This window comes from Lichenostomus cassidix, chromosome 3, assembly GCF_008360975.1.
Source record: "Lichenostomus cassidix isolate B80296 chromosome 3, HeHo_3.0, whole genome shotgun sequence".
Classification (NCBI taxonomy): Eukaryota; Metazoa; Chordata; class Aves; order Passeriformes; family Meliphagidae; genus Lichenostomus; species Lichenostomus cassidix.
In genome coordinates, this window is record NC_139483.1 from 80,383,324 (window position 1) to 80,411,232 (window position 27,909).

Here is a 27,909-nt window from a genome sequence, read left to right on the forward strand (position 1 = left end):
GCATTTTCTCTTGTGTGTGACTTTCATTTTATGCCACACTTAAACCAAAAAACCACATCACGTTTCATCTCTAAAAAAAAGTGGAATGTATGTTTGTAAAAGCTGTTTATTAAATATTACTTATAGTACTGCAATGCTCAAGCTCAAATCAGGGACTACGATGATTTCATTTTTCTTGGTGCTCTACAAAAATTAAATAAAAGACACGATCCTTATTTTATTGTCAAGAACTTTTTGATTCTGTGGGCTGTATTTTAAACTGCAACAGGAAAAGTTGAGTTTCCAAAAGAACAAGGAAGGTCAATATATCCAGGATAGCTTTTCCTCTACTTTCAGATTCCTTAACTGTTAAAATTTCTCTATTGCTTGGTTTACAGTTTCAGTGATGTCATACATCATAAGTATAATTTCTTCTATGTAAACATCAAGGGAAATTAAAATGTTAATCACATTATTCATGTAGCCCTTTGTTGTGAGAACCACCTATGAGAGATATTACAGTACATATTTTACATCGTTAAGAAAATATTCAAATCACTTTATTTTAAAAATCTTTATTAGACATTAAATATGATTTCATTGCCATTTCAATTATATGAAGTGTAGATTTAAAATGGAGCTGAAACAGTGGTTATTGTTACAAAAACTGGGGAAAGAAAGATACATGTACATTTTTAAATATATAGTGATCATAGCTACAGATAAAGTAATCAAATCTAGTACACAAGTCTTGCTTTTTTAATACAAGAAACTATCCTACAAAATTAATTTACCCTAACAACAAATTCTAGATTAGGATTTTAATGATATTTTAGGACATGTGATAATCTTATGTAAAAAATGCACAGCATTCAGACATCCACTACATACATTTAATTTTTATGATAAGACAATGGAAATATATGACATTTTAGCCTCCTTTCTCTAACCTTTCAGGGTAACGTTTCTCGAATAAAATAGAAGGGTGATTGCAGCAAAGCTTTCTCACCGAGTCAAGCACAAAGCTCGAGTTTGTATACTGAGCTCACAGGCCTTGGAAACACATATAAAAATGCTCAACTCATCTTATCCTCAGCTGCACAGAAAAGTAGTTCAAAATTTAATTTTGTTGAAAGTTAGATAGTTGAGAATTCCAGGGTTTTTTATGTACCAAAACCCCAATTCTTCGTCTAGTTTCTATATAATTTCAAATATACTTTTGCCTTTGCTTCATAAGTTACATTAGTTAATAACTGAGGCTAAAGGAATATTAAAAAATGACTGCTTCCCCTGTTTACATTGATCCCTGCTACAATCATTCGTATTGTCCACAAACACATTCGTTCTTGCAAGGCCTCAACTCGACCTGAAAAAGCACAGACACACTGCAAAACATAAAGACAGCCAATTATGCTCCTTTAAATCCTTCATCAGATATGGATTTTTTTAAAGCTAATTATCAGAGGACATCTGCTTTGGTTTTATTTTCTTTTTGACTGTAAGCAGCAAAGAAACAGTTACAGCACAAATCAGAAGGTTTTATTCAGTATCCTCAAGCTAGCAAACGCTAAATAAAGAAATTATTTAACCGCTAAGCAGGCTACGTACAATGTTGCAGCCTTCAGGAACCTTCGGTCGGCTATCGATCCGCCAGTGAATTACCTCCAGTTCAGCCATAGGTTGCAGGCATCGCCATCCATCGCTCCTCTTGGCGTTGGTAACACTCCTGCTCATGCCCATCGCTCCTGGAAGGCACAAGATTCATCAGTCCCGTATGCCTGATCCGGTTGGCGGCAAGAGCAATGAATAAAAAGGTTATCAGCTGTCGGGGTTTGTTTGGTTGGTTTTGTTTTGGTTTTTTTTTTTTCGCCCCTAGAGGGAAGTGCCAAAGCGAGCGCCCTGCGAGCTCTTCACCCCCCGGGCGAAGCCGCCTGTAGAATAACAGAGAAAAGCGCCTTTCTGGTAGTTTGGGGCTTGCTGGGATTTCCCCCCGCTCCAGACCCACGGCAGGAACCCGGGCACGATGTTGCAAGAATAAGAACCAACAACGCGTGACACTGTGGCACTTACGCGCAGATGCCAAAGCCCCTGGCAGCGCCCCGAGGTCCCCGGCTGGCTCCGAGGGAGCGGGCCGGACTACGGGGGAGCCGCGGAGAGAGGGCGGCGTGGAACTGCCGGGCCGCCCCAGCGGGGCCGCGCTCCCCGGGGGCATTTTGGCTTCGCTCGCTTCCCATTCCTGCGACGCTGGAACTCGGGAACTTCCAGCGCCGCCGCCGCCGCGAGTCGCCGCTGCCCCGCCGCCGCCGCAGCCCCTCCTCCTCCCCGTGCGTCGTATCCCTCCGCGCTCCGGCACCGCGCAGAGAAAGCGCTTTTCAGCCGCCCGCCCGCCGCCTTCCCGCCCACCCCGCCGACATCTTCTGCCACAGCCTGCCCGCCTTCCCGCTAATAAACGCCTAGCGCTCGCCCCTGTCTCCCCTCCAGCGCCGGGCAGCGCCGGGGGCCGCCGCGGCGGCGGGGCGGCAGCCGGGGGCAGGAGAGCCCGGCTCCCCCCCTTCCTTCCCCGCCTGGCCGCCCCCGCCAGGCAGCGCCGGGGACTGGGAAGGGGGCGCGGGGGGAAGGGGCGGCGCGCGGGGCCGTGGGGGCTGAGGAGGGGGCGCGGAGGAGGAGGGGACTCTTTCTCCGGGCGGAGGGATCGCGCTCGCTCGCGCTGGCTGGCTGGCTGGCTGGCGGCGGCGGCGGCGGCGTTGGCGGCGGGCGGCTGCGAGTTGTTGTTTCCTCCTCCTCCTGGTGCTGCTGCTGCTGCCCGTGGGTTGAATGGTGGAGCCGAGACTCTCCCCGGTGAACGAGCAGTGACAGCGGCCGGGCGGGCGCATTTCGCTGGGACCCGACGCTGCCGCGGGAGCGCGGCCCGGGCAACCCCCCTTCTCCCCCTTTCCCCCCCTCCCCTCCCCGGTTTTCGCCTCGCCATGTCCGGGGACGGCGGCAGCCGGCACACGGCGGAGCTGCGAGCGGGTGAGTGGTGGCCGGGGGAGCCGGAGAGGGGCGGCGGGCAGGGGGAAGAAAGGGAAGCCCGCGGGGAAGAGGCGAGCTCCAGCCCTGACGGCCTCTCCTCTCCCCGCAGAGCTCTACTTCCTCATCGCTCGCTTTTTGGAGGACGGACCGTGCCAGCAAGCGGCTCAGGTAGGGATGGAGAAGGGATGGATGGATGGAGGGATGGATGGATGGCGCCGCCGGGCCTGGCGGGGAGGGGGCGGCCGGGCAGGGCGGCTGATCGGGCGGCGCACTCGCCGTCTCGTCCTCCTTCTCCCTTTTTCTGTCTTTTTGAAACCTTTTCTCACGCCCCGCTTTTGTTGTTGCTGCAGGTCCTGATCCGAGAAGTGGCGGAGAAAGAGGTAAGAGCGGCGCCGTGCACCCGGCACTCGCCCCGCCTGCGGCCTCCCTCCCCCTTCCCTCGCTCTCCCGCTTCCCCCGCCCCATCCCGGGCGCTGCCGGGGGGCTCCTCGGGGGAGGGGGAGCCGCTCACGGGGCGCCCTCTCTTTCCTCCCTCAGCTGCTGCCCAAGCGCACGGACTGGACGGGCAAGGAGCATCCCCGGAGCTACGAGAACCTGGTAAGAGGAGCGGGCGCCGCTAACAGGAGAGAGCGCTGCGGCGGGCAAAGTTGTTTTTCCCCCTCCCTCACTCTCTCTGAGCAGCCCGGTAAAAAAATTGAATTTCCCGCAAAAAAAAAAAAAAAAAAAAAAAAAAAAAGCAACTTAAAAAAAAAAGGCAAGAAAACTTTGGAATTTTTTTTTTTTTTAAATTTTAGATAACTGCCCCTTCGCTGCCTCTCAGTGTCCCGGGGCGGGCTCGGGCCGGGGTCCGGCCGCTGCTCGCCCGCCCGAGCGGGGTCAATAACAACGCGCGCGCCGGGCCCGGCCGCGCTCGCTCCGCGACGTCACGGCCGCGGTGCGGGCGGGCGCCACAGCCGCGCGCGCGGCGCGGCGCCGGGCGGGGCGGGGCCAGAGGCGGCGGGTGCCGGAGCGCGCGCGGCCGCGCGGGGGCGCTCTGGGCCGGCAGGCCGCCCGCGCGCGCACACAATGGCCGCGGCCTGGCCGCCGCTGTGCCGAGCTGGGCTCCGCACGGCACCGGGCTGCTGTCAGCTGCCCCCAGGCTGCCCCTCGTGTGCCCCTCGTGTGCCCCTCGTGTGCCCCCGCGGCGTGTGCCGCTGCTGAGGTGCGTTCTGTGGCGCCGAGTTCTTTATATACAGTGCAGCTGGTGCGTGCAAGTAACTGGGCTTGCCGGGGTCACATCACGAATTTGGCTCAGGTGGATTTTTGATTAGCTCTTTTTTAAAATTTCGTAGTGTGCGCTTTTCATCTCATGTTAGGTCAATGATAAAACAAAGTGTTAGTTGCACTGACACAGCTCTGGCTAGCAGAGAGGGGCCTGGATATTTTTTTTCCCCGAACATGTTGTGAACTACAGCAGTTCACAACAGCAATTAAGGTGTCTGATTTGTGTCTGTTAGCAACTTGTTGCTAGCACTGTTTTCATTGTAAGTGCACTATTGTATAATTTGGTCTCCGAATTTCTGAGGACAATTTAAGGGAAAGACTAAGCCCTGTTTGTGATGCTCATCAAAGAGAGATTTCCCGTGTTGGTTGCTTATAGTAGTTCTGAACTCCAGTACTTCTGGAACACAGATGTGTTGAGAACTTTTGAATTTACACAAAAGGAGACAGAACAGTTTCCATCTGTAATGCCTCCAATAAAGACTGTGACCATATAAGTTATTTTAATTCTGTGAAGTATGTTACAGTATGAATCACAGATATTTATTGTTGTTAGAACAGGTTCACTTACAGCATTTTTTTTTCTGTAGCAAGAATTGCATTGGCACAGGCGCTTTCATGTGTATGGTGTGGAAGAATTGATAGCAGTTAACTTGTGGAAAACATATGAATACATACCAGTACTTTTGAACTTTCTTGAAATCAAATATGAAGAAACTCAGCTGGGAATTTCAAAATGCATGATATGTTATGCTGTTCTTATTTACTTACTTATTTGTAAGGCTGTGCAGCAGTTTTACCCATTTCAAACAATGGTAGGAATTGTTTGGTAAAACCTAGCAATAGTTTTTCCATTTTTTCCTATAAATTATAAAGAATTGGAGGTACAGTCTTAGTGTAGCATGGATTTCAGTTTCTTCTGTATAGTCAGAATATAAAAGGATGTGAAGAAGGAAAAAGTGAGGAAAAAGATATTTTAAAGGTTGAAGCAAGAAGAATTGGTGCGAAATAATGTTATTCAGACCCTTTCCGAGAAAGTTTGTTGGTGGAATGCAGGTAAATACCAATTTAGTATAGGTATGTAATGACATAAGATGTACTTCCTCAAAACTTGGACTTGATGCTGGATGCTGATATTTGGAGAGGTGATGCTGACTAGGTCCTTTCTCTTTTCCTAGTTTTCTGTTCATGACAAAGTTTACTTAGACTTCCTGATAAACATTTCTCGGCGCTTTTTCACCTTGTCCCTGCCTAGATGTTGGGATGTGTGTGTGAAATTGCTACTTTGTTCTTGATGCTCTCTTCATCCTGTTTTTGTTCTTGCTTCAATTGTCAAAGCTGTGTGAACTTTGTATTACTTGACATTTTAGGCATGTGAAAGCTGACACGGAAGTGTATTTGCAGCGTGACAGTTGCATTTTGTACAAAAGAAGAGATTTCCACTGTGTCTTGTTTCATTAAACAAAAACTTATTTATCTCAAAGCAAAGGATCCTTAGCTTTAGATGGAGAATGACGATGAGCTAACATTCTGTTCCTTTTTTTTTTTTTTAATTTTAAAGTTTTTCTATCTTTATGATGCTGACTCTTCTTTCTAAAGATGGCATGTTTTGCCGTGATTTCTCAGACATGAATGCCTTGAGCTTTCACTAAACTTTGTAGAAAGGTCTGAACGGAGAGAAGGCTAAGAAATACAATTACCAGTAAATGTAGTGTTAAATGTCTGACTTTTACTCTGGGAGGGAATAAGGGCTCTGTGTAACTGGGATAGAATTTAACCCCAAGATTCTTTTTTGTTGTGTGCAAAATCATGCCTTTTATTATACCTATATTTATAATAAATCATTAATTTGATATATATATATGGATAAGTTTTCAAGAGATTATGATGTTTCTTATTTTGTCCTAATTTTGAAAGCATTTATTTAGGAATTTTTATTAGAGTTAACTTTTTGTTATTAGACTGGAATTCACAGCCCTAGTTGTTTTATTTCTGTAACTTAATTTGTGCAAATAATGTTGAATCGGGTGCAATTTTTGTTTTGCAAATTACTTTCATTTTTCTGTTTGGCCAGAGAAAGTAAATGTTTCATTTTCTTAAATAAGCTAATACTGTGCATGCTTGTAATACTACAGGAAAATACATGAGTTCAGAAATGCTATTATACTATGTTCTTTGATTTTTCTTGAATTTCAGTATTTCTATATTATATTTTTCTACAGTCACTGTTTGTGGTATAAATCACTTGACTATGGCTTTGATAGTGTAGGTTCTTATTTCAGAGTGCTAATCGTATTCTAATATTACCAGGATTAAGATTTCTATTTGTGCTATAAACCCAAGACCTTGCAAGAATCGAGTCCCTGGTAGACCACGTTCAGTGTAGGTCTGTCAGGGAGGATGGGACTCTCCAGTTACAGATCTCAGCTTTTTTGTGTTCTCTTGCTTTTGTTGTGAAAACTTGTGAATTGTGAGATAGCTATTTTTCTCTCTTTGAAAGATTGAAGATTTCTTACTATGGGGTACAGAAACTGAAGAATTTTGAGAATTAATAGCTCATTTTAGCAGAGCAAGGCAGATGTGTGAATTGTTTATGGATTGTGAATAAGGTGTTTAGGTGTTGTGTTGCATTTTTAGGCATTAAAATACCTTTGTTAGGGCCTTTGTTACACGAGCAAGCGTTGTTGCATCATTTGACTCCAGGGTAATTGTTTTTTTCATGTTGCAGTTTCCCTATGGGTGTAGCTGCTCTAATTGTATGCTGTGGATGAAAGCTGTGCATTTCTGCTGCATCCTTTGTATAGGCACGAGTGCTCATCCAAATGTGTGGTTAGTTGGATGAGGCAGCTGAACTGTCTGTAAAATGAACAGTACAAGAATAATTTTCAGCTGGCTCAGCTCTTTTTGTGTGCTGCACCATGGGTCCTACCACCACCATGAAGGAAATGATAGGAGTGGGTCTGGAGGGGTTGCAGTTGCTTCTTTTGGGAGCAAAGTAGACTTCAGCTGAATGAAGCCAACTGTTGGGATTCACTTTGACAATTTAGAGCTACCATAGGGAATGTTGTGGTTTGAATTTTTTTTAAGGTCTTCTATGATACAAGCATTACAGTATATATGATCAGAACTATTATGTAAACTTTCTTATCTAGAATATTCATAATATTCATGTAATTGTAATTTTCTCTTTAGAATTTCATTCACGTTGGTGGTGTTTGGGAACGGAGAAGTCAGGGAATTCACACCAAATAGGATGGCCCAATGGGTTTAATAGGCAGTATGTCTTGGTCTCAGGAACTGTTGATGACTCTTTTGCTGACATTTGTGCCTTTCTCTTCTTAAGTGTGATTTCAAGTGAAAATGATGAAATATTTTTTTCAGCCCATTCCACTGTTGTTTTTTTTTTTTTTTTTTTTTTTTGCACAAACCTACGTGAAAATACAGAGTATCTGTGGGACTGGGACACTAAGTACATTGTTACTGTGTTTCTTTGTTAATGTAATAGTTAAGTCTTCTAGGCAGAAGTGTGGTTACTATTTAGAAATTCTGTTTCTTAATAAGTAACCAGATAAGTGGTTTGTTCCTTCAGGATCGCTTATTCTGTAAAGGTATTTAAAGAAATAGGGAGCAACATTAAAACTTTGTTGAAAGTTGAATCAGAGAGCTGCATTTTCACCTATTTTTTAATAACAGTATTTTGGGGACAGTCTATACAATATTTTGGAAGGTATTCTGAAAGACTTGGCACTGTGGCTAAATATTCTAATTGTTATCCCTAGCCAGATTTTTGGTCTCATTAGCAGTGCCTCTGTTGGACATACAGCAACTTAAATGAATCTCCTCTGAGTTCTAAAAGACAATTGCTTCTGTTCTACAGACTATTCCCATAGCTGAGAAATTTAGTTAAAAGCTCTCTATTCAAACTATTATATTTTGATAAGGGGAAATGTTTGTGGTGGGAAGCACCACACATTTATTTGTTTCACAGATAATCAAGAGGATAGGCCAAGTCAACTGTTTTATGCTGGCTCTTTCAAACTGGAACTAAGAAATGCTGATGAGAGATAGGATGGAAGAGGAATACCAAGTTTTTAAAGTGTAACTTTTGCTTAAAAAAAACCCAAATCCAACAAAACCCACAAAACATGAGCACATTTAAGGAAGGCAAACAGGTACAGGTAATTTAACAGTAACAGCCTAGCTGAACATATTAGTCTATAAGAAAAAAATGCTGCTTCTGCTGATAGCTTCTCATGTGGTAAGCTTGCAGCAGACTGTTTGTACAAGCCTTGAGTTTATCTGCTCTGGCGTCACACCTATTAAAAGCATTAAATAGTTGAAAAATAATGTGTTCTTGGGATGGCTGGTTTTATATAGATTTATTTAATTAGATTAAGAGTAATCTCACAGTAAAATAATTGTCGTTCTGATTGGCAATAGTGGTTAAATATCCATATAGTTTTAGCTCCAGCAGAATAAGAAAGTATACAAGAAATTAATATGTTTTGAGGCAAATGGTCAGTAAGACTGGGCTCTGACATCTTGGAATATAGGTAGCTGACTGATGTAGATTTTGTTGTTAAATATCCTTGTGTGGAAATGCATTTTTCTGAAACCTATTTACAGTCAACCCGGTAGTTAAGCGTGTTGACTGTTAGCATGGTGTGTGGGGGGAACCAAAAATTTTTCAGAGAATGTTTTGGTGTGCAGAGTATTTGGGGCACTAGAAGAAGGTCATAGTTTACCTTGATGTCTAAAACACTGGTGGCAAATAACTGCATTATGTATTGCAAATTTAACTAAAGAGTTTAGGTCAAATCATTATTCTTTTGTTTCATTCATTGCGATTCTGATGCTGAATTATGCTGCAAAGTCATGCAGAATGAAAATATAAACACTTAGGTCTATTTTAGAGGTAATAAAGATTTGTATGTTAGTGCAGATAGCTCTGTAGCTGCATTTTGTGTATTCCCATGCTGCTTGTTTGGAATAAGTGAGGTTGGGGGTAGTTGGTAAAGGGTGAGGTTGAGGGTAATGCTGCGTCTAATTTTCTGGAAAATAATATTTGTGCTTAAGATGTGAAATTTTTGTACTTGCTAACAGTGTTCTAAGTTTTGTTACTGTAATAGTTAAGAAATGTTAGCTTATGTGATAAGACTGTGAGAACAAAAACAGAGTTTATATTTTCCTTATAAACACATCTTCTGTGCATTTCTTTTGGAAAAACAGAGCAGAATTAGAAATTGAAGAAAGTCTAATAGGGCGAGGAAGAAAAACAGCTAGAATTTCAGTTAGGGGAGACTGGCAGAGAAAAAACCCTGTGCTTTTTATGCTGTTTGACATCACGGTTTTGGCATAAATTTTAAAATTTCCGTTTGTAGAGTCCAGTTTTCACTTTCATTTAGAGCTGCATGAATTTTAAATAGTTGTACATCTGTTATTTTTTTTCCTTTTGCTTTCATTTCTCCTCTTGGAATCAGAGATTGATATAAAAACAAATTTCATTCTGTTGAGTTGTCATGAGCTTTTCTGTTTCTGAAAAAGCTTCTAAAGCTACCATTAGAACAAATATTAACTTATTTTGTTTTGTCTCAGAAATCTGACTTGAAAGTACTCTGGATGTGGATTTTTTTGGTTGTAGTTATAGGTATATTTGTGTAGGTTCTAAGTATATTTTTGTTGATCCCAGGTCTTTTTTCCAGTTTGTCAGAGCAAGAATTGTTTCCTGGTAGGCTGCACCATGGAACAGTCTGAGTAATTTTAGTTTAATGTATTAAATAAGCTTACTTTGTCCTGTCTTGAGTTGTTGCTATCATGTTGGAGTTACATTTTCTGTAATTCTTGTTTTTCCTTTTTCAAAAGGGAGAAATTAGGTGAATTTCTGTTACACAGTTTTTTGTGTGACTTCCACTGGGATAGTCACACATACAAATTAGCACTAGAACAGTCTTTCTAGAGATGCAGTCAAAGCCCTCAAGCCTGTTGCTGTCTGAGACATGCCCCTAACACTGTGCTTTAACTTTTAGTCAGTCCTGAAGTGGTCAGGCAGTTGGAGTAGGTGAAGAATTTTTTTTGATGGTGAAGGAATTATGTAATTTAGAGACAACTTATTTAATAGCCTGTTTTTAATAAGGTATTCAAGTTCCATATTTTATTTGTTTGTAGTAGGAGAAAAAGGAAAAAAATCAGTCCAGATAAAACCTTTATTAAATAAGTTTTATTATCCTATCAAATTTTACAGAGTAATGAAACCTATCTCTTTATTTAAGTTTCTTGTGTGTACATTAGCTTTATGTAGGAAAATGAGAGCCAAGTGTTGACTGTGTATGGTTCCTGAAATAGCTCTATGAACTCTCTGGAATTGACAAATGTTTTAATGGGCAATGCCACTTCTGTTTTGGTAAAGTGTGTAGCTTACTTAGTGTTGTTGAATCAGTTTGTTAATGAGCTGTTGTGAATGCTGCTTAGTAGTGATGCTTACTTACACAAATGCTGAGAAGAAGCATCACAAAACTACTGCATAATGTGGTATAAATAGCTCTTTTCATACGAATGGACTTAAATGAGAAGAGATTAGTGTGGGTGTAAGGTATATATTGAGATCTTTAATACAGATGATCAAGAACAAAACAGATAGATACCTCTTATCAAAACATTTGTTTTAAAAACTGCATGAGGAACTGAGCCTACCTAGTTTCTGCTAAAATGAAAAGTGAGCACATGGCTTATGACAAATCATGAGAAATATGACTCAAGATGTCAGCTTGCTGTAGTTTTAGAATGTGTCAAAGATGATTTACTTCATTTACTTTAGATTTTGTGCATTTCTTAGAATGTGTAAAACTGTAGGATCTTGAGCAGAATAAAATGACAGTTGTATTGTGTATTCAGTTGTATTATTCATGGTTAAACCAAAACCCCCAGTAATCATTGGTCTTTGAGAGATGAGTTCAGATTTTGGAGACAGAAATTCTGGTGTCAGATGGAATTAAGCAAAGAGCACTGTTTGTTAAGCTTTTGGGTTCCTTTTGATAGGAGCAGAGGAGAACAAAAGCTAAGGAGATGGATCAGGGCTGTTGATGGCAAAAATGGTACAAATATATACAGCTTCATCACTTCTTATGGCCATTTGGATATTTTAGAGCTCTCATGCATGTATTTTGACTGTGATTCCTCCTTTAAGCAGAAAAAAGCATGTTGATTTGCTATTCTGATTAGTTTCTTATCATAATAATTCTGAGCTCTGAGTTACTTTTTGCTACTCTTCTAACAGTGTGCCTGTCTGATGACATTGAATTTAGCAATTTTAAATTAACTGATCTTTATGATGAGCTGCAATTTTATTTTAGTAAAATATAATTTCTAATATATTTTAAAGAAAACTTTTTAAAAGAAAACTTTGTTTTTAACTTCTGTGAGTTTTGCAAGTAATTTAACTTTTAGGCAGTCAAATTCAGAATTGCAAGGCTTTCTACAATTGTAATATAATCCACAGAAGGAAAACCCTGCTTTCTAGGAAGCAGCTATGCATTTGCCTGCCAATGGGAAGTAGTAAATGAATTCTTATTTTCCCTTGCTTGCTGTGCAGCTTTTGCTTTACTTATTAAACTGTTTTTATCTCAACCCACAAGTTTTTTCTTTTACCCATCTGATTTTCTCCTCCATTCCACTGCAGTCAGAATGAGCAAGTAGCTGCATAAGGCTGAGCTGCTGGGCAGGGTTTTGGACCAAGACAGGAGAGTGAAAACTAGAAGATTGTGGTGGTGGTAGTAATTACTGGTGTAAGCAAGGCTTTTCCAGAACCTGTTTCAGACATCAGTGCTCTTTATGTTAACAAACTGCTGGAGTACATGAAATGATTACGGTGTGTCAGCAAGCTAAGAGCAAATTTGATGAAGAATGAGGTATATTCTGTTAATTGGGTGTAATACAGAAGCATCGTTCTGCCTAAATGTCAGTCAACGCCTCTAGTTACAGAATAACAAAACATCACAAGTTTTTCTTCAGTGTTTTGCTGGATTTTTCCTCTTCTGTGAAGTAAAACTGTGAATATTGTATTTCAGGCTGTGTGAAGGACAGAACAGCTATATGCCAAATTCTGTATAAGAATTGAAGAAAATGGAGTCTATTCTCCCTCTTTATTTTTTTTTAATTATAGTCTGAGTTGACAATAGCTTATGAATTTTAAAGATGCTGTTTCTTAACCAAAAGCCTTACGTTGGTAGGATTTTTACTGTTGTCACATGCATTTCAAAGCTTTTTTTCCTACTTGTTATTTAAGACAGTTTTCTGATCTAGAATGTGGCAGAATGTTTTTGCATTTTCGTTTACAAAGCTATGTTACTCATTTGGTATTTGTAATTCTTGCAAGAAGTGAATGTTGCTGTCTTTACAATCTTTGTCTTGTCTTTATGTTATGGTAATTTAAATTGACCAGACTACTACTTTAATGTAATATTGAATATATACTTCACATTTTTTACTGTGATTGTAAGGGAGCTTATTAGTGTATTACCAGCCGTGCCTTAAAGTCAGAAAGTAGTAAATACCAACAGTTCTCTGTACAAAGTGGCATGTGCTGAATAGAATTAATTGGGACCAGCTGGAATGAATTATTGTACTTAAAGGTCATTATTTGTTTTTATCCTTTACTATCCTATAATTTTCTTACGAATTTGTGATACGGTCTGGGAGAAAAAAAGATTAAACCAGTAATGCATCAAAAGTATTGTATTATTTCTCAAATGTTTTGTTTTCTCTTTGGTATAATAGGTGAAGTACTACAGACACTTGGCACCTGATCACTTGCTTCAAATATGCCATCGACTTGGACCACTTCTAGAGCAAGAAATTCCACAAAGTGTCCCTGGAGTGCAGACGTTATTAGGGGCTGGCAGACAGTCTTTGCTTCGTACAAACAAAAGTATGAAAATTTCATGAGAATTTTGAGAGTTCTTGATATTTCATGCCTTTCTTGTGGCTTTGCATGAAAAAACCCATTTGCATACATTTTTTTGTGTGATTTTTAACAAACAGGTTGCAAACATGTTGTATGGAAGGGATCTGCTCTCGCTGCACTACACTGTGGAAGACCTCCAGAGTCCCCTGTAAATTATGGCAGTCCACCTAGCATAGGTAAGTCAATTTTATTCTGGTACTTCCGTTGCAACACCTAACTCTCAGGGTGCTTGATATTTGTGATGATGAGAGCTAAGTAGTAGTTCCATTTATGTTTATCCTTGTTAGTGTCACATATCTTACCTTTAGTGTTTTTATTATGATGCTGTATTGCCATATTGTAAAACTTTCTCTGAAGCTAATTTTGTCTTTGAAGTATAAAATTGAATAAAATGTATTTAAACACTGAATACGTACAAACAAAACTCTTTTTCAAAGATGTAATAAGGCTGCCAGTAGATAATTAATTAGTATTAGAGGACAGCAAAGCCTACACCCATTTTTAGGGAGAGTAAGTAATGGTTTCCCTTGGAAAATTTGAGTCTTGCAGAACTTATTTTTTTTGCTCTCTGGTCCATTCACTAATTTTGTAGCTGTCCTTTAGCTTGTTCTGCTGTGCTGTATCATGAAGCATGCATGTGCTGTCTGTACTGTTGAAAAACTGAAAGCTAGGGGTCAGAGGTATTCCAGTTTTTAAGTTCTCGCATGATCACTGAAATGTTTGTTGGCTTTCACATTTTAAGAACAAAAATACATGTTTGTTTAGTTGCTAAAGGATCAAGATGTGTGATATTTTAGAAGATTCTTTAAGGAGCACCTTTTTTCTTTTTTTTGTGTATGGAAAAATGAGCAGAATCACTTGCATCTTTTCATCTTTCTCTATTGATGTCCAGTGAAGGAGGAATGTTTAAGATCAAATTGTCTGTGTGGATTTTACCAAAAAAGGAGTGGGTTTTTTACCAAAGTGGTAGCTGCAGATAGATGTGCAGGGTTGGATGAGAGTGGGCAGAGAATATCCAATTGATTGGATCTGGATCAGGTGCAGCTGCTGCTGCAAAGACAAAGGTTTCTCTTCACAAAAAAAAAAAAAACAAGAAAGGACTACAGATACATTGGGAAACTAATATATAACAATGTATATGAAAAAATATATAGACTATATATAGTATCACGGTATAAATATATAGCTAGGTGCTACAGACAGACTTTTTTAGTGTGGTAACTTGCCAAGGCAGTTTTTCAATCTCTAAACTCCTTTTGGAGGCTTTTGGTAGCCTCTAAGTTTTTAATGAATTTAAATAGACACATATGACATAAATAAAATATAAAATTGAGAGAGGTTAATGCTGGGCTATTTATATTTTTTCTTATGTTGCAGGAACTCAGTATCAAATCTCAAAACACACACTGTTACACTTTATCCAGAGAATTACAGCTCTTTCTCAACAGCTGAAGCAGAGCCATGCTACAGCTAAGCTCTTAAGTTTAGCACAGCCAATTTTGACTCGGTAGATAGTAGAGTATTTAGTGTCCTAGTAGCATTTCCATTTTAAAGCACAAGTTACATGCTTTCTATAATATTTCTGTAGATGCTTGGACTGTAGGATGAGAACATGATTTTGCTTGCTGAGCTGAATTTTCAGAACCTCCTTAGCTGGTATGTGTATTGGTCAGAAGTGATTCACTTAAACCCTAATGTAGCACCTGCATTCATTCAATATGGTTTTGTTTAGAGCCACTAGTTTAGTATTCACATAGAGAGCTTTTTCTGTGTTGGGCTCTAGGTGTGTGGGAGAAAATGCTTGTTGCTGGCAGGAAAATTTCCTTCTAGAGTGGTTGTGCAATGACTTGATTGTAAACTTGGAAAATCTTGGGCTATTTTTGCAAGGTGACTGTAGGACTGAGCTTTTTAATAGCTAGGATTTCTTTAGTGGTTGCTTAGCTTTTCTTTTACTTGTGAATAAATCTTACAACATGTTGGAGGAATCAGAATGATTGAGGATTGTTTTATGTTCTACTGTAGCTTACAGTGTATAGTAGGTGGTGTATAGTTTTTAAAAGGGAAAAAGATCAGTGTATGAGATCCATGGTAGCTGGAATTCAAAAAAAGCTGTAGAACTGCTGTGTTAATGAAATGAAATGTTAAGAAAAATAACTTTCAGACTTTTTAGAGAAGAACAAGTCAGGCTTGTTAACGACAAATGTTATTTTTATTGAACCTTTTGCAGAGCACTGAATGCTTGCAAAATTATAGTTATTTAAAATACCACTTTTTTATGACTAGTAATTTCCTTTTCCAAACATTCATATAAGTGCTGGTAAGTGAATGTTTTCAACTGTGAAGCATATTTGGATTTTTGGGATATTTGGTTCAGAGCTGTATATTAAAGCATTTGTGTTTGATTTATCTTATTCTATCTACTCTGATCTCTCAACGAAATAATGAACTAGAATGACACTTCTTTTATAAATTGAATTAGAATTTATTTTTTCTGTTTTCTTAAATAACTTGCAGTTTTCCCCTGGGAAGACTGTGTTTTATGTATTTTCTTAGCATAAAAAAATGCCAGTTAGACCTATTATTCTTCAGGCTGTATGCATTTCAGGTGGATAACCTGCTATTGTTTGAGGAACAGAAACAAAGACATTGAAATTCTTCTGTGTTGTGCAGGAAAACTTAACTTACATTTCAGTGAATGTACAAAGTTATTATTTCCTAGCCTGATGAATCAATGCATAGATGATGCTGATGGGGCATTATTTAGAATCATTTTTGTGTATATAGTGCCAATTGTCTTGTAGGTGGCTGGTTTGTATGCAATTAATATAGATCTATACAAATATGTATTTTCCCTGAAAACTACAGAACATCTGTAGAACACAATGAAGAGAAGTAAAGCTTGAATATGGAGTAGTCTTTGTCCAGTTGCTCTCAGTTGTGCAATGTATCTTATAAAAAAGTTGCAGAAGTGCTTAATTAAGAACAAAAGCAGTTAGGTTATATGCTAATTTGTTTTGTTAAAGGTTTTATTTTCTTGGATGCAGAAAAAAAGCTCTTTTTCAGTAATTTTTGGGAACTGCTGAAAAAGGAAAGAACCTAAGCATAAAACTTTGAGAGCTTTGAGCTCAGAACACTTGGGAAAGCTGACCACTCAGGTGTGAGGACCTGAATAAGGCTAGGCTGTTTGCCCCAGACAGTGAAGATTTATTTTTTCCTGACCAGTGAAAATGTCTGTCTTTCAAAATCAGTATTTCATGCTTTTGCAGAGTAATCAACCTCTAGGTCTGAGACACTTTACACTTTCTTCAGTTTGTTTATTAAGTGATGCTGGTGTTTTGGTGTAAAGAGAATGACAGGTTCTGAAGGCAGTGTAAATGTCTCTTTTTAGAAATACAGTAAATACTTTAGCCCTAAAAGCCAGCTTAAGAGTACTTCGTGCAACTCTGTTATTCTGTTAACTGCAGTAAAAAAAGAAAGGAAAAGACTACCTTTATATTAGAAGATCTATGTAAAAGTTACATCTTGTTATATATGTTTATTCAAGTCTAGAGTGAATTATACTAAAGTAAATGACTTGTTAGTAGGCAAGAATAAATGAGGTATAGAAATCGTATGTAACTTTGAGTAAAATACCAATGGAATAACTATAGTGAAAGCAAATGGGGTATTACTGAAGTCACAGAAATGTTTGAAGTTGTATAGCTTTCATTTGTTTTTGCCTTTTGAAATATCTCACCTCTGACCACTCTGAATTAGGAAGAGCTGGCAGTTGCTTTCATTAAGCAAATGAGTATTATATATGAAGTTTGAGATGTATGTAGAATTTGTGTGTTTTTAGAAATACTCTGGTTAGGAGTTGGTATACTTTCACCTTCATGGTATGCCCAGAGACAAGTTCTGGCTTAATAGCATAGTGAGCTTAATCGCTTTACTTGGTTGACAGTCATCTCTAAGTCAAGAGACTTGGAATACTGTATAGAGTTCAGAAGCTGAACAGAGAAATGGTAGGAAGTTAGAAGTCAATTCAAGCTGGTTGTTTTTTTTTTTTGGTCTTGGATATCTTTGAAGAAGGGGGAAAAAAAGCCTTCAACAGCCCCAAACGGAATGCTTGATGCATTCAGTTTTACTAGCTTGGAGAGTGAAAGAAGTTGTCTAGTGGTCTCTACTATTATTTTTAACAGCTCTGAATCCTGTGGTATTCATTAGAGGCCTGTCTAGCCTCTTAAGTTAATGAAACTTGATTCAATAAGGGTAAGAGTTGTAAGTGAGTTATATCCTTTGGGTATCCTTCCAGGGTTCTTCTGAATCCAGTTCTATTTTTGTGTGAATGGAAGGGGAATGAAATTGGATTCTGGTCTTCAGAAGAGAGCTTCCGTTAGTTAAATACAACTCCAGAAAGGAAGAAAATGAAAGATTGTGTTTGCATGTTAAAAATGTAACTTACACTCGGTACAAAATTAAATTTGATTTATCACTGACTACTGGATAAGACAGATTACTATCCCCCATCTTTAAGACATATTCCATATTCAAGGATAAGAGCATGTAAATAAGGTGATAGAATTGATCACTTTGGTAAAAATTAGAAAGTGGAAAGAAAACCAAGTGGGGAAAAAAAAGGAGAGCTAATACTGCCATGTCTTTCAGACCCCCAAATTAATCTTCCTTTTAACAGATTGCTGTTTTTCCTTTGAGCTGCTTGTTCTATTTTGGGTGAGGATTGAGTCAGAAAAATTCTGAAACTTCGGAGGCATTTATTTGGTGCACATTGTATGCCTTTTGAGTGGGAGAAAATCTATACACTTTTGTAAGTTCCACTGAAAACTCCCACCACTTCACTTCCAATGACTTTGTTTGATTTTGACATTGTTCCAAGGGAAACCAAACAAATAAGGTGTTTTTGACTCTTCAAGATGTGTGGTTTTGAGTTTAAGGTTCTTGGCAGCAGTGAAGTGTGACATTAGAAGCAAGATTTAAAAAAAAAAAAGTTGCATTTTCGGTTCTTGACTGGCCCTTATTAAAAAGAAAGGGAATTTAAACTCTTACATTTAGAGCTTAAAGTTAGAGCCTTTGGGTCAAGAATTCTGTGTTTTTTACTCGGTCCCACTTGCTTTTTTTTTAACTGTAGAGATTGGAGTTAAAAATCCTGAGCAATATTTGGTCCGTTTTTCAAAGGAGGATTAGGCTAGATGACTTTTAGTGGTCCCTTCCAACTTCAACCATTCTGTGATTCTGCAGTAATGGAAGTTCTTCTGACATTTAATCTGGTGAGGGATATGAAGAAACACATGAAGAGTTTTTACAGGTCTATGAGCAGTAGGAGGAACAGCCCCTGCTGCTGAATGGGGCAGGGGACCTGAAGTAGGATGAGAAGGAGACATTGTAGAACTAAAGGTGGGTCCTCCTCATCTCGGTCCCTGGGCAAGTGATGAAGCAAGTATTTCTGGAGGCCCATGTAAGAAAAGACAGGTACATGGTTAAGAGTTGTTGGCATTGATCTGTGAAGGAGAAACCATGCCTGACTGAGATAAGTGGCTTGGAGATGATGGAACAACAGTGAATGTTATTTATCCTGACTTCAGCAAGGCTCTCTGAACTGACTCCCATAACATTCTCAGTGACAGACTGAAAAGTTATGGCAGAACTGCTGGGATCGAATGGCTGTGATCAGCAGAGTGAATTCCAGTGACTGACATGAGCCAGTCACTAACAGTGCACTCCAGAGGTTGGTGCAAGAGCCAGTATTGTTCAGCATCTTCATTAATAACTTGGATGATGAAACAAAAGGTTTTGCTAACAATGGAAATCTATGAGGAGTGGATGATTGAGAAGGACCTTGACAGGGTGAAGAAAGGGGTCAAGAGGAATCTAATGAAGTCTCACAAAGAGAAGAGTGAAAGTCCTGCCCTGGGGAGGAATAACCTCATGCACCAGTGGATACTGGGGGTTGACCAGCTGGAATACAGCTTTGGAGAAAACTACTTGGCCGTCCTGGTGCTAAACGTGTCAGACACAATCTGCCCTTGCACACAAAACCCAAGCAGCATCCTGGGTTGCTGGAGGCATTGCGTTGCCATTACGTCGAGGGTGTTCCTTCCCCTCTGCCCAGTAAATAAGATCACACCTGGAGTGCTGGATCCAGCTCAAGAAAAGACATACATGGACAGTCTATAGCTGTTAGCTGGTCTATCAAAGGACCAGGAAGGTTATGAAGGGATTGAGGAATTTGTCATACAAGAAGTCAGGAGACCCGGGATTGTTTAGCCTTGAGAAGAGACAGTGTGGCAGGGGCAGGGTGGTGGTAGTATCAATGGTAATAAGCACTTAAATTGGGGTGTGTGATGAAGATGGAGCCAGACTCTTCTGATTGGTGCATCCTAACATGCCAGAGGTCATGAACTAAAATGGAAATAGAGGAATTTCAATTTAAACATATGAAAACAGGTTTGGAGGTTGATAAGAGCTCTGGCACAGGTTGCCCAGAGAAATTGTGAAGTCTCCATCCTTGGAGACGTTCAAGACTGGACTGGATGCAGCACCGAGCAAGGTGCTCTAGCTGACCCTGCTTGAGCAGGGGGCCTGGAATAGATGACTTCTATAGAGGCTCCTTCCCACCTTAGCCATTTAGTGCTTGGGTGGTAGTAGACCATTTCAGACTTGGACGCTGATCATATTGTATGAACCTGAGCTCAGTTACTGAAAACTAGAAGCCACTTTATTTTGTTTGGAAGCAGTAGTAAACAATTGTTAGCAACTTAAAATGATAAAATTTGTGGAAAAGTTTCAAAATGTCACAAATTCTCAGCTTTCTCAGGCATTGGCTTTTACTGATTATTAAATATGAAGAATGCTGATTTTGAAACCAAAATGTCATTTGGGAGTAAGCAGTGGTTATCATACTGTGTTGTGCAACAACCACTTAGGAATATCTGGGTTTTTTATTTGTTTTCAATTTTATTTATTTGTTTTTAAAATGGGACTTTATATGTAAGTAGCAGATAGGCATGTAAAACTAAGTTAGTATTAATTTTCTTGGTCAGCCAGACATTGGTTACTTTTTTCAATGCATTGTCCATTTCACAGTGCCCTTCCAGCAAGGAGCATGCTATCTCTAGTCTGTTGTTTTCTTTTTTCCAGCCCTTCCCCTTATGTTGGTTGACTCGCTGTAAGGCCCAACCAGCATTCTTTAACCCTTCCTGGGATAAAGTATCGTCTTCCTTCACTCCCTTATGTAGTTTGTGGCTCCCACTGCAACTGTTTTACTGCTTATACCTTGTCACTCTTCCTGTGATTAACAGCTTTGTTCATTATCATTTATTTGTGTGAGGCCAAGCAAACACAGAAAAGTACTAATATGGCTAAAATGAGAGAGAGTAGAATTGCTGTTAGAGAGGGTTCTAATTTTTTTTTTCCAAATGCAGTTAAAATCAAGCTAAATAGGTTAGAGAGCTGACAAGCATTGATGCAACAATTGTTATAAAATCAAGGACCTATAATTTGTACAAAGGCATTATTATTATTAACAGTTGGTAACCTTTCTCATCTTGGCTTAGACAAGAAAAATCAATTTTATTGTTTGACTGGAGGAATTTTTGACACAGCTATTTTCTGATTTTTTCCTGTACTCTGGAAGAAAAAATAAATGCCATTGTGATAGCAGAGTTTGCAGGTGACGGGTTTGGAGTTGTCAGTGTTTGGAATAAATAATGGGAACTGGTCAGAGAAATCGGTGTAAATCACTTGGCAAAGTTGAGAAGAGTAAATATAAAAGTAGTTAAATGGAAAGGATATTGAAGAATATGGATGTGAGAATTCCATTTTAAATAGCCAAAAGATACCCACCCAGTTTGAGAAGTCTTAAAAATTATGTGCTTTTGGATAGCATTCAAACCTGTGGGAGATGGATTCTTCCCCTCCCCTTTGCTAATTGCATGAACTTGGTAAAAAATTTTCTTCCCAGAGACTATCAGTTCATAATACTGTGGAGGCTGGGTTTTTTCCCATGTCTAATTGCTTTTTAATTCACTTAGTTTTATTTTTAACCAGTTTTAGTATTTTTTACATTTTAAGTTTTGATCAGGGCTAAAGAGTAAGTTGGATTCCAGTCTTCTTGTTTATGTCACAGTATTACCTTTTATTTCCTCTGGTAGGTTGATTACTACTGAACACAGGGTGTTTCACCTGTTGAGTTTCCCAGGGATATGTGAACTAGTAGCAAGCTGCCCATTGGTGATTGGGATCAGCGAGACCATTCTTAGCAATACTGACTTGGGTTCTGCTAAACTTAGCTTCTCCAGTGTTACAAAAAAAGCTCCAAAAACCAAAAAACCTGCCCTCACAAAGACCCTAAACTTGATCTCCAGTACTTCAGAAGGTTTTTATGAATTCAGATGTATATTAAAAATTACATGCTTATGTAAGGTCATTGCTTTTTTCATTCTAAAGAATCTGCTTGCAGTTTTGTTTCATTGATGCATCTCTACAAATTAAACTTTTAGTTAAACTTATTTCACTTTTGGTGAGCTCCTGTTTCATTTGAAGGCATTGAGATATCCATCAACCATGATCATCTTACATTAAAAGCAGACAAAAGGTAATTTATTGTAGGTCAAGATTATTGTGTAAACTCACTTTGCTGGGACAAACACCTTTATTCTGTTACTGTGTGTGTACTTGTTTGGTTTCTTTTTTTAGGGAGGTGTGTGTATTTTGTTTGTTGAGGTTTTTTTAAGTAGGGTGATTTGTCAGATACCAAAACTGGATTTATCTTGTGCCTGAACTAATCTTGATTTCCTGCTTTTCTGACTGTTGGCAAAGAAAATCTTTGTCATAAAGCAAATGCAACCCATCTTTTTCTACTATGAGGGAAGGGTGAAGATATAGTAGAGCCTTTAGACAACAGCTGCTCTTCGAATAAAAGTGCTCTAAAAGTGCTTTGCCCTACAGCTAATAATTCCACTCCTTCACAAAGCTTCTGGAACTAGGAAAAGTTCCTTGAATTAAGGCCTGAGGCTAATGTACTTGGCACTTGGCTATAACACAAGAAGCTTGTGGTTCTTACAAAGTAGCTACAATCCAACTATGAGAATTGGCATATTTAATGCAGTTCTGTGTGGCTCATGAACCACTGTTATGTTGGTCTGGGCCAAACCCGAGTGGTGTAAGGGGTTTGTAGCTGTTTTGCAGTTGATACTAGGGAGCAAGTTGTCCATGGGACAGCAGTGCCTTTGTGGCTTAGAATGCCAGTGGTATCCAGGGATGCATTAGGAAGACCATTTCCAGCAGGTCAAGGGAAGTGATCCTGCTCCTCAACTCAACCCTGATGAGGTCAGTCGAGTGCTGTGTCCAGTTCTAGACTCCTCAGTAGACTCCAACTCCAAGGTTGTCTTGGAGAAGATTTGAATGTGTGCTGACCTTCAGTTAATAGCCATGTGGAAGCTTTTATGCTTTTTATATTTGAGGTAGGTTATTCATGGAAGCTGCCTCCTGAATTTGGGGCTCCTTGCAGCTCAGTACTTTTTCCAGGTCTGTATCATAGGTTCCTTCTGTATGTATTTTTCTCTTACTAAGGCAAAACGAGATATTTACTATAGTAAGCTTTTCATATTCACAAGTGGTCCAGTGTTAAAATGGATTTTCCGTCTTGTCAAATATTTTATTTGACAATAAATAAATATTTTAATAGTTTATTAACACAATATAAATGCTGTCTCTTTTTTCTTTACCTGTTTGGTAGTGGATACCCTGTTTTCAAGAAAACTAAATGGAAAATACAAACTTGAACGCCTTGTTCCAACTGCAGTCTATCAACATATGAAGATGCACAAACGAATTTTAGGACACTTATCTTCTGTATACTGTGTAACTTTTGATCGGACTGGCAGGCGAATATTTACTGTGAGTACAAAATCTTTATTTTTGTAGATTATTTTCTTATTTTAAGGACATATAAGACGTCACCTAATTGTTTCCAAAACCTGACTATAGGGCAGAAACACTGATGATGAATGAAAAGCAGATAAGTCCTTTGCTACTGTTCCTCTCATATTTGCTTTTTAAATAGCCATGCTGGTTTGCATGTTAAAATAGTTTTGGCATATGTGTCTGAACACTAGATGTGATGGTGATTGCTGATCTGTGTAGTTCACTGAGAAAACTGTTCATTTTCAGTGGAAAGGATTTACCCTCTGTAGGTTCTCTCTTCTGGGCTTGTTTTGTCTAGCAAAAGCATAAGCAAAAGAAGCAACTGCCACCACAGAATTTGATTAGGAAGTCAGAAGAATCATGTGGTGTGTTGTAACAAATGCTGGTGCACAACAAATTGTCTTTATGAGATGCAATACCAGTGTTTTTAGTATTTTTAACTATTTGCTTTTTTTTTTGCTGTTAAGATATAAATACCAGACAGATGACTTTCAGATGTCTGAAATCAGTACTGAAATTGCAGGTTTCCCAAGGAATGAGATTTATAAAAGCAGATAGGTGTCAGTGTAATATTTGGATTTCTTGGTAAGCAGTGAATTTCAGTAGAGACAAAGATTTCATAAACACACTTCATGCCAGTCCAGGATGCTTTGGCTGCATTTATTACCTTCCTACAAACACTGAATATAATTGATACTGGTGTGGATTCAGGAGCTTGATTGTGTCTTTTTAACCTCATGGCAGATAGCTTGAATGATGCAGACAGAAATACTGTTCAGGTTTCTTCTTTTGCCTTGCATTCCTAACTTCTAAAATTCTTTCAAGGCAGTTGTAAACTTAATTCACCCTTTTGCCCACATACATCTTGCTTTGTGTGGGGAGATGTGTGGTTGAAGGGATGGGACACCTGCAGTGTTTTGAACAGGCCTGTTTACTTGTTCACTTGTTACTTCAGCTGTGGAAGAGACTCATTTTCGTATTTCTTTGGTTTTCATGAGCAAGCTAAATCATAGACGTTAAAATCTTATGTCCTGTGGTTTATACATGATTAACTTACCAGGAAATGGGCTCTCTGTTGTGGTTTTATTTTGTATGTGACATGGCAGAATGCATTAGAGATTTTATGAGAGAATTCTCTTGACTGTAAAAGCAATTTTTTTCCAAGAGAGAAGAAGAATAACCTGAAATAAAATTGGGAGTGGAGAGGGGCATTATCCTTCTGCAGCCCCACAGCTTTGCTGACATTCCTTTGCTGACTGGTGTCCTGGTCTGATTGCTTGAAAAGAAGTTCCCAGTTTAGATCATGATTACTTCAGTCTGGTGCTAAATAAAATGGCCATAGATATTAATTGTGATTGTTGAATTTTCATTTTGGAGGGTCTGGGACTGAACTTCTTATCTCTGTGCGTTTAGGTAAATCCAGGTTTTTTTGTGTAGATGTTTAAGTGGTTGTTGGCAAATGGCTGTGTTCCACATTCCAGTAAAATCCAAGTTGCTGTAGCTGGCCTGATGTAATCAATAGATAAACAGTCATGAACTGTCGTGTTGTAATTGCATCTGTATAATGAAATGCTGCCAATTCTTTTCAATCTAGACCACTACAACTTATAAAGTCTCTAATGTGGCATGTAAATTTGTATGCATCAGTAGGGAATTGTTCTTGCCTTACATTTTTACTCTGCAGCCTTCACTCTGATGTTAGCTAGATAAGCTGTTTTAGATTTATAATTGGTTCTAGGAGATGCATCATAATTGTTTCCTGTTCCACCTGACATCTGAAGGATTGAAAGCCTCTAAATTCAAGCTTTTTTCACATTTTGTTTCAAATTAAAAGGGAAAGAAAATGATCTCAGCACATTTGAGTCATGCTCATGGGAGACGTTGTCCTTGCTAGGAAGACATTAATTCTATTTTACCTAAAGACAGTGAAAACAGAACAGTATACATTTTTCCTTCTAGCCTAGTTGGTCTGTATTTTGTTCATGTAGCAAGGTTGTGGTACTAGGGGGACTACAGGGGTGGCTTCAGCTTCCCTCATGTCCGACAGAACCTGTGCCAGACAGCTCCAAGACAGACCTGCTGCTGGCCAAAGTTCAGCACATCACTGATGGTGGTAGTGCCACTGGGAGAAAGTATTTAAGGAGGAGAAAAGTCCTAGGGCAACTGCAGTTGAGAGAGAGGAGTGAAAATACCTGAGAGAAACATCCCTGCGGACCATATAATGAGTGAAGAAGGAAGAGGAGGAGGTGTTTCAGGTGCTGGGACAGATTCTCCTGCAGCCTGTGGGGAAGACTGTGATGAGGCAGCTGCCCCCCTGCAGCCTATCCAGGTAGAGACTTTGTATTCTGGTTCTACTGAAAAGCATGACTTGTAGAACCCACACAGGGTAATAGAAACAAACGTTGTGTTCTCTAGTTCCTGCAGTACTTAACTTTCTGACTGCAAAGAAGGATGACCATCTCCTTTTTTCCACCACCTTTATCTTCCTGTCTCTGCTGAGATTACTCTTTCTAGGGAATAATAAACAGCATTGTGTAATAGTCTGTGTAAGATTTCCAACCCAAGATTAATTTGTGTGTTGCTTGGCAGTTTCACTTCATCCCACAAGTGTGCGTAATGGTAGGAAAATGAACCAATTTTTCTCCATACCTTGGTAATGCAGTCATCAATTCTCTCTCTCCGTGCTGAAGTTATTTTAGGATTCGCTTCTGACAGATGCTTTTTAATAGGTACATAATTTGTATCAGTTGTAGATACAACCTTGGAAACATGAATTATGGTACAAGCCAATGCCCTTGTGGGTAGAATTGCAACAGTGTTTTAAGAGTTGTGGATTGTCTCATTCAGATCAGATAGAAGCACATGAATTTATTTGAGCTCTCATATGGATGCCTTGCCCAAGTGCTACAAAATTTACAATTTTACCTTAGTTTTTTTCTCTTTTGTTTTCCTTCTCCCCTTCCTTCCCAGCTCTCCCCATCCTTTCCAATGTTGAGGCTTGGCTGTCTGTCCTTTTTTCTCTGCAATGAAGAGGTACAACATGTGCCTCTAAAGTGGCACTATAGTCAGATGGCAGGGGGCAGGCCTGTTCTATGCTGATGATTTTTCCTTGGTTTGATGTTACTAAAAAGATCTCTGAGGACCCTCCAGGTGGCATTAGGTCCCACAACGGTTTTTTAATTTTTTCCTTGCTGACCATGTTATATGTTTATGTCTGATTTCTACCTTTTATAGTGTTTAATAGTTTTGGATTCACCATTCTCCCCTCCTACTTTTAGGTCTCTCTTTTGAGCAGTGAGGCTATTATTTGCAGTTTTACACACAAGAAAGCACACGTACCCTTCTGTCTTGGCTTCTAGGGTTTTTTGGTGGTGACTGCATTTTGAGAAGAGTATATGATCTCCTTCATACTCTAGAGTCTCATATGATAACCACAACATAAACAGATACTATCTTTCAGATTATAGCATCCTGGCTGACAAACTGATGGTGTACAGGTTAGATGTGTGGAATGGGAGATTGGTAGTTTAGGGCATTTTTAGGTTTGAATGGTTGTGATTAACAGCACAAGTTCCAGCTGGAGGCCAGTAGAGGTGTACTACAGTGTCTGGTACTGAGACCAGTACTCTTCAATGCTTCCTTTAAGGACCTGGGTGATGGAGCAAGTAAATGCACAGAACAAAACGTGGGTGGTAGATACACCATCCTGTTCTGGCTGACCCTACTTTAGCCGGAGGTTTGGCAAAGTATCTTCTCACATCAATAATTCTGTGATTCTGTCTGCTCATTGCTGTAACTCGGACTCTGGTTGTGTTCCCTGGTCTGGCACTGTGGCAGTCTAGTGGCTAGATGAGTCAAATGTGTTCCACAGAATCTCAGTACAGAAGTTTTATGCATAGGTTGAAATAGTATAGGCTGTACCATTGCTCTTCTCATCCAAGAGGCAAAAAATATAGTTATGAGCAAGCTTCAGTTACTATCTCCTTTGCCTAGGAGACCTGGTCCTATTTTATAAAAGGTAGATGATAGTATAGCCTTCTGCCATCTTTAAAGTGTAAATGCTAGATAAACTTGTGCAGAGGCAGTGTAAGCAGATGGAATAGGAAAAACTGGTGAAATTTTCTAAGGATTGTGTCACATTGTAACTTTTTGTAGCACCTGTGTGTGTCCAGTAGGAGGTCAGTGCTTTGGATGTTAAAACCCAGCTTTGTATTGCTTCTGAACCAAAGTAATTGAATTAAATGTTTACAGTAAACCTTATTTGTCAGTATGTGTGGAGTGTTCAAATGTCATGGTATTGAATCGTGGTGATGTGCAGATACTCAGACTTTCAGGAAGGCACAGGAATGCAATGAAAATGAAGGAATGGGTTCTGAGTTTTTTGCTAGGGCTGTGAATTTGTTGTTATGCAGGCAAGTAGCTGTTAGAATTGTGTGGGAAGAGCAGCAAAACTTGAATTAAGTGTGAATACATAGATGAAGCCTCTGAAGTTTGTTGAGAAAGAGTGGTCATTTTGGTGTTTGATGTGAATATTGAAGCAGGTTTATAGTAGTTCAACTCAATAATGGAATAGCTGTTCAAATATGCTCTTTACCTAACTTGTGGTAAGTATGATGATGAAACTAAGAAGATAAGGAACATAAGTGGGTTTAATACTAAATGACAGACTGTACCAGTTCATAACTCACTTTCACGTTTAATGTATATTTTTATTTTAATGTATTGCAACAGCTTCTTCAGTTTGTGCTGGATTTTTGGAAAAAGTGTCTTACTGA

General features: G+C 39.4%; 2 protein-coding genes across 2 annotated transcripts in view; one reads left to right on the top strand and one right to left on the bottom strand.

The window, feature by feature from the left end:
• Window positions 1-538: 538 nt before the first annotated feature.
• On the bottom strand, window positions 539-2,947 carry LOC146440095 (uncharacterized). Its single transcript, XM_085056745.1, has 2 exons — window positions 2,050-2,947; window positions 539-1,724 (listed from the first exon to the last, which is right to left on the bottom strand). The coding sequence occupies exons 1-2, from the start codon at window positions 2,945-2,947 to the stop codon at window positions 1,564-1,566; spliced, it is 1,059 nt and encodes a 352-aa protein (XP_084912871.1). The 3' UTR covers window positions 539-1,563.
• The window catches only part of PHIP (PHIP subunit of CUL4-Ring ligase complex), a 106,725-nt gene continuing 81,675 nt past the window's right edge, over window positions 2,860-27,909 (top strand). Inside the window, exons 1-7 of the mRNA XM_085056463.1 lie at window positions 2,860-2,991; window positions 3,101-3,159; window positions 3,342-3,371; window positions 3,529-3,588; window positions 13,024-13,174; window positions 13,288-13,386; window positions 22,947-23,107. Of these exons, the coding sequence (XP_084912589.1) occupies window positions 2,946-2,991; window positions 3,101-3,159; window positions 3,342-3,371; window positions 3,529-3,588; window positions 13,024-13,174; window positions 13,288-13,386; window positions 22,947-23,107 (606 nt within the window). The 5' untranslated portion in view covers window positions 2,860-2,945. The remainder of the gene's footprint in view (window positions 2,992-3,100; window positions 3,160-3,341; window positions 3,372-3,528; window positions 3,589-13,023; window positions 13,175-13,287; window positions 13,387-22,946; window positions 23,108-27,909) is intronic.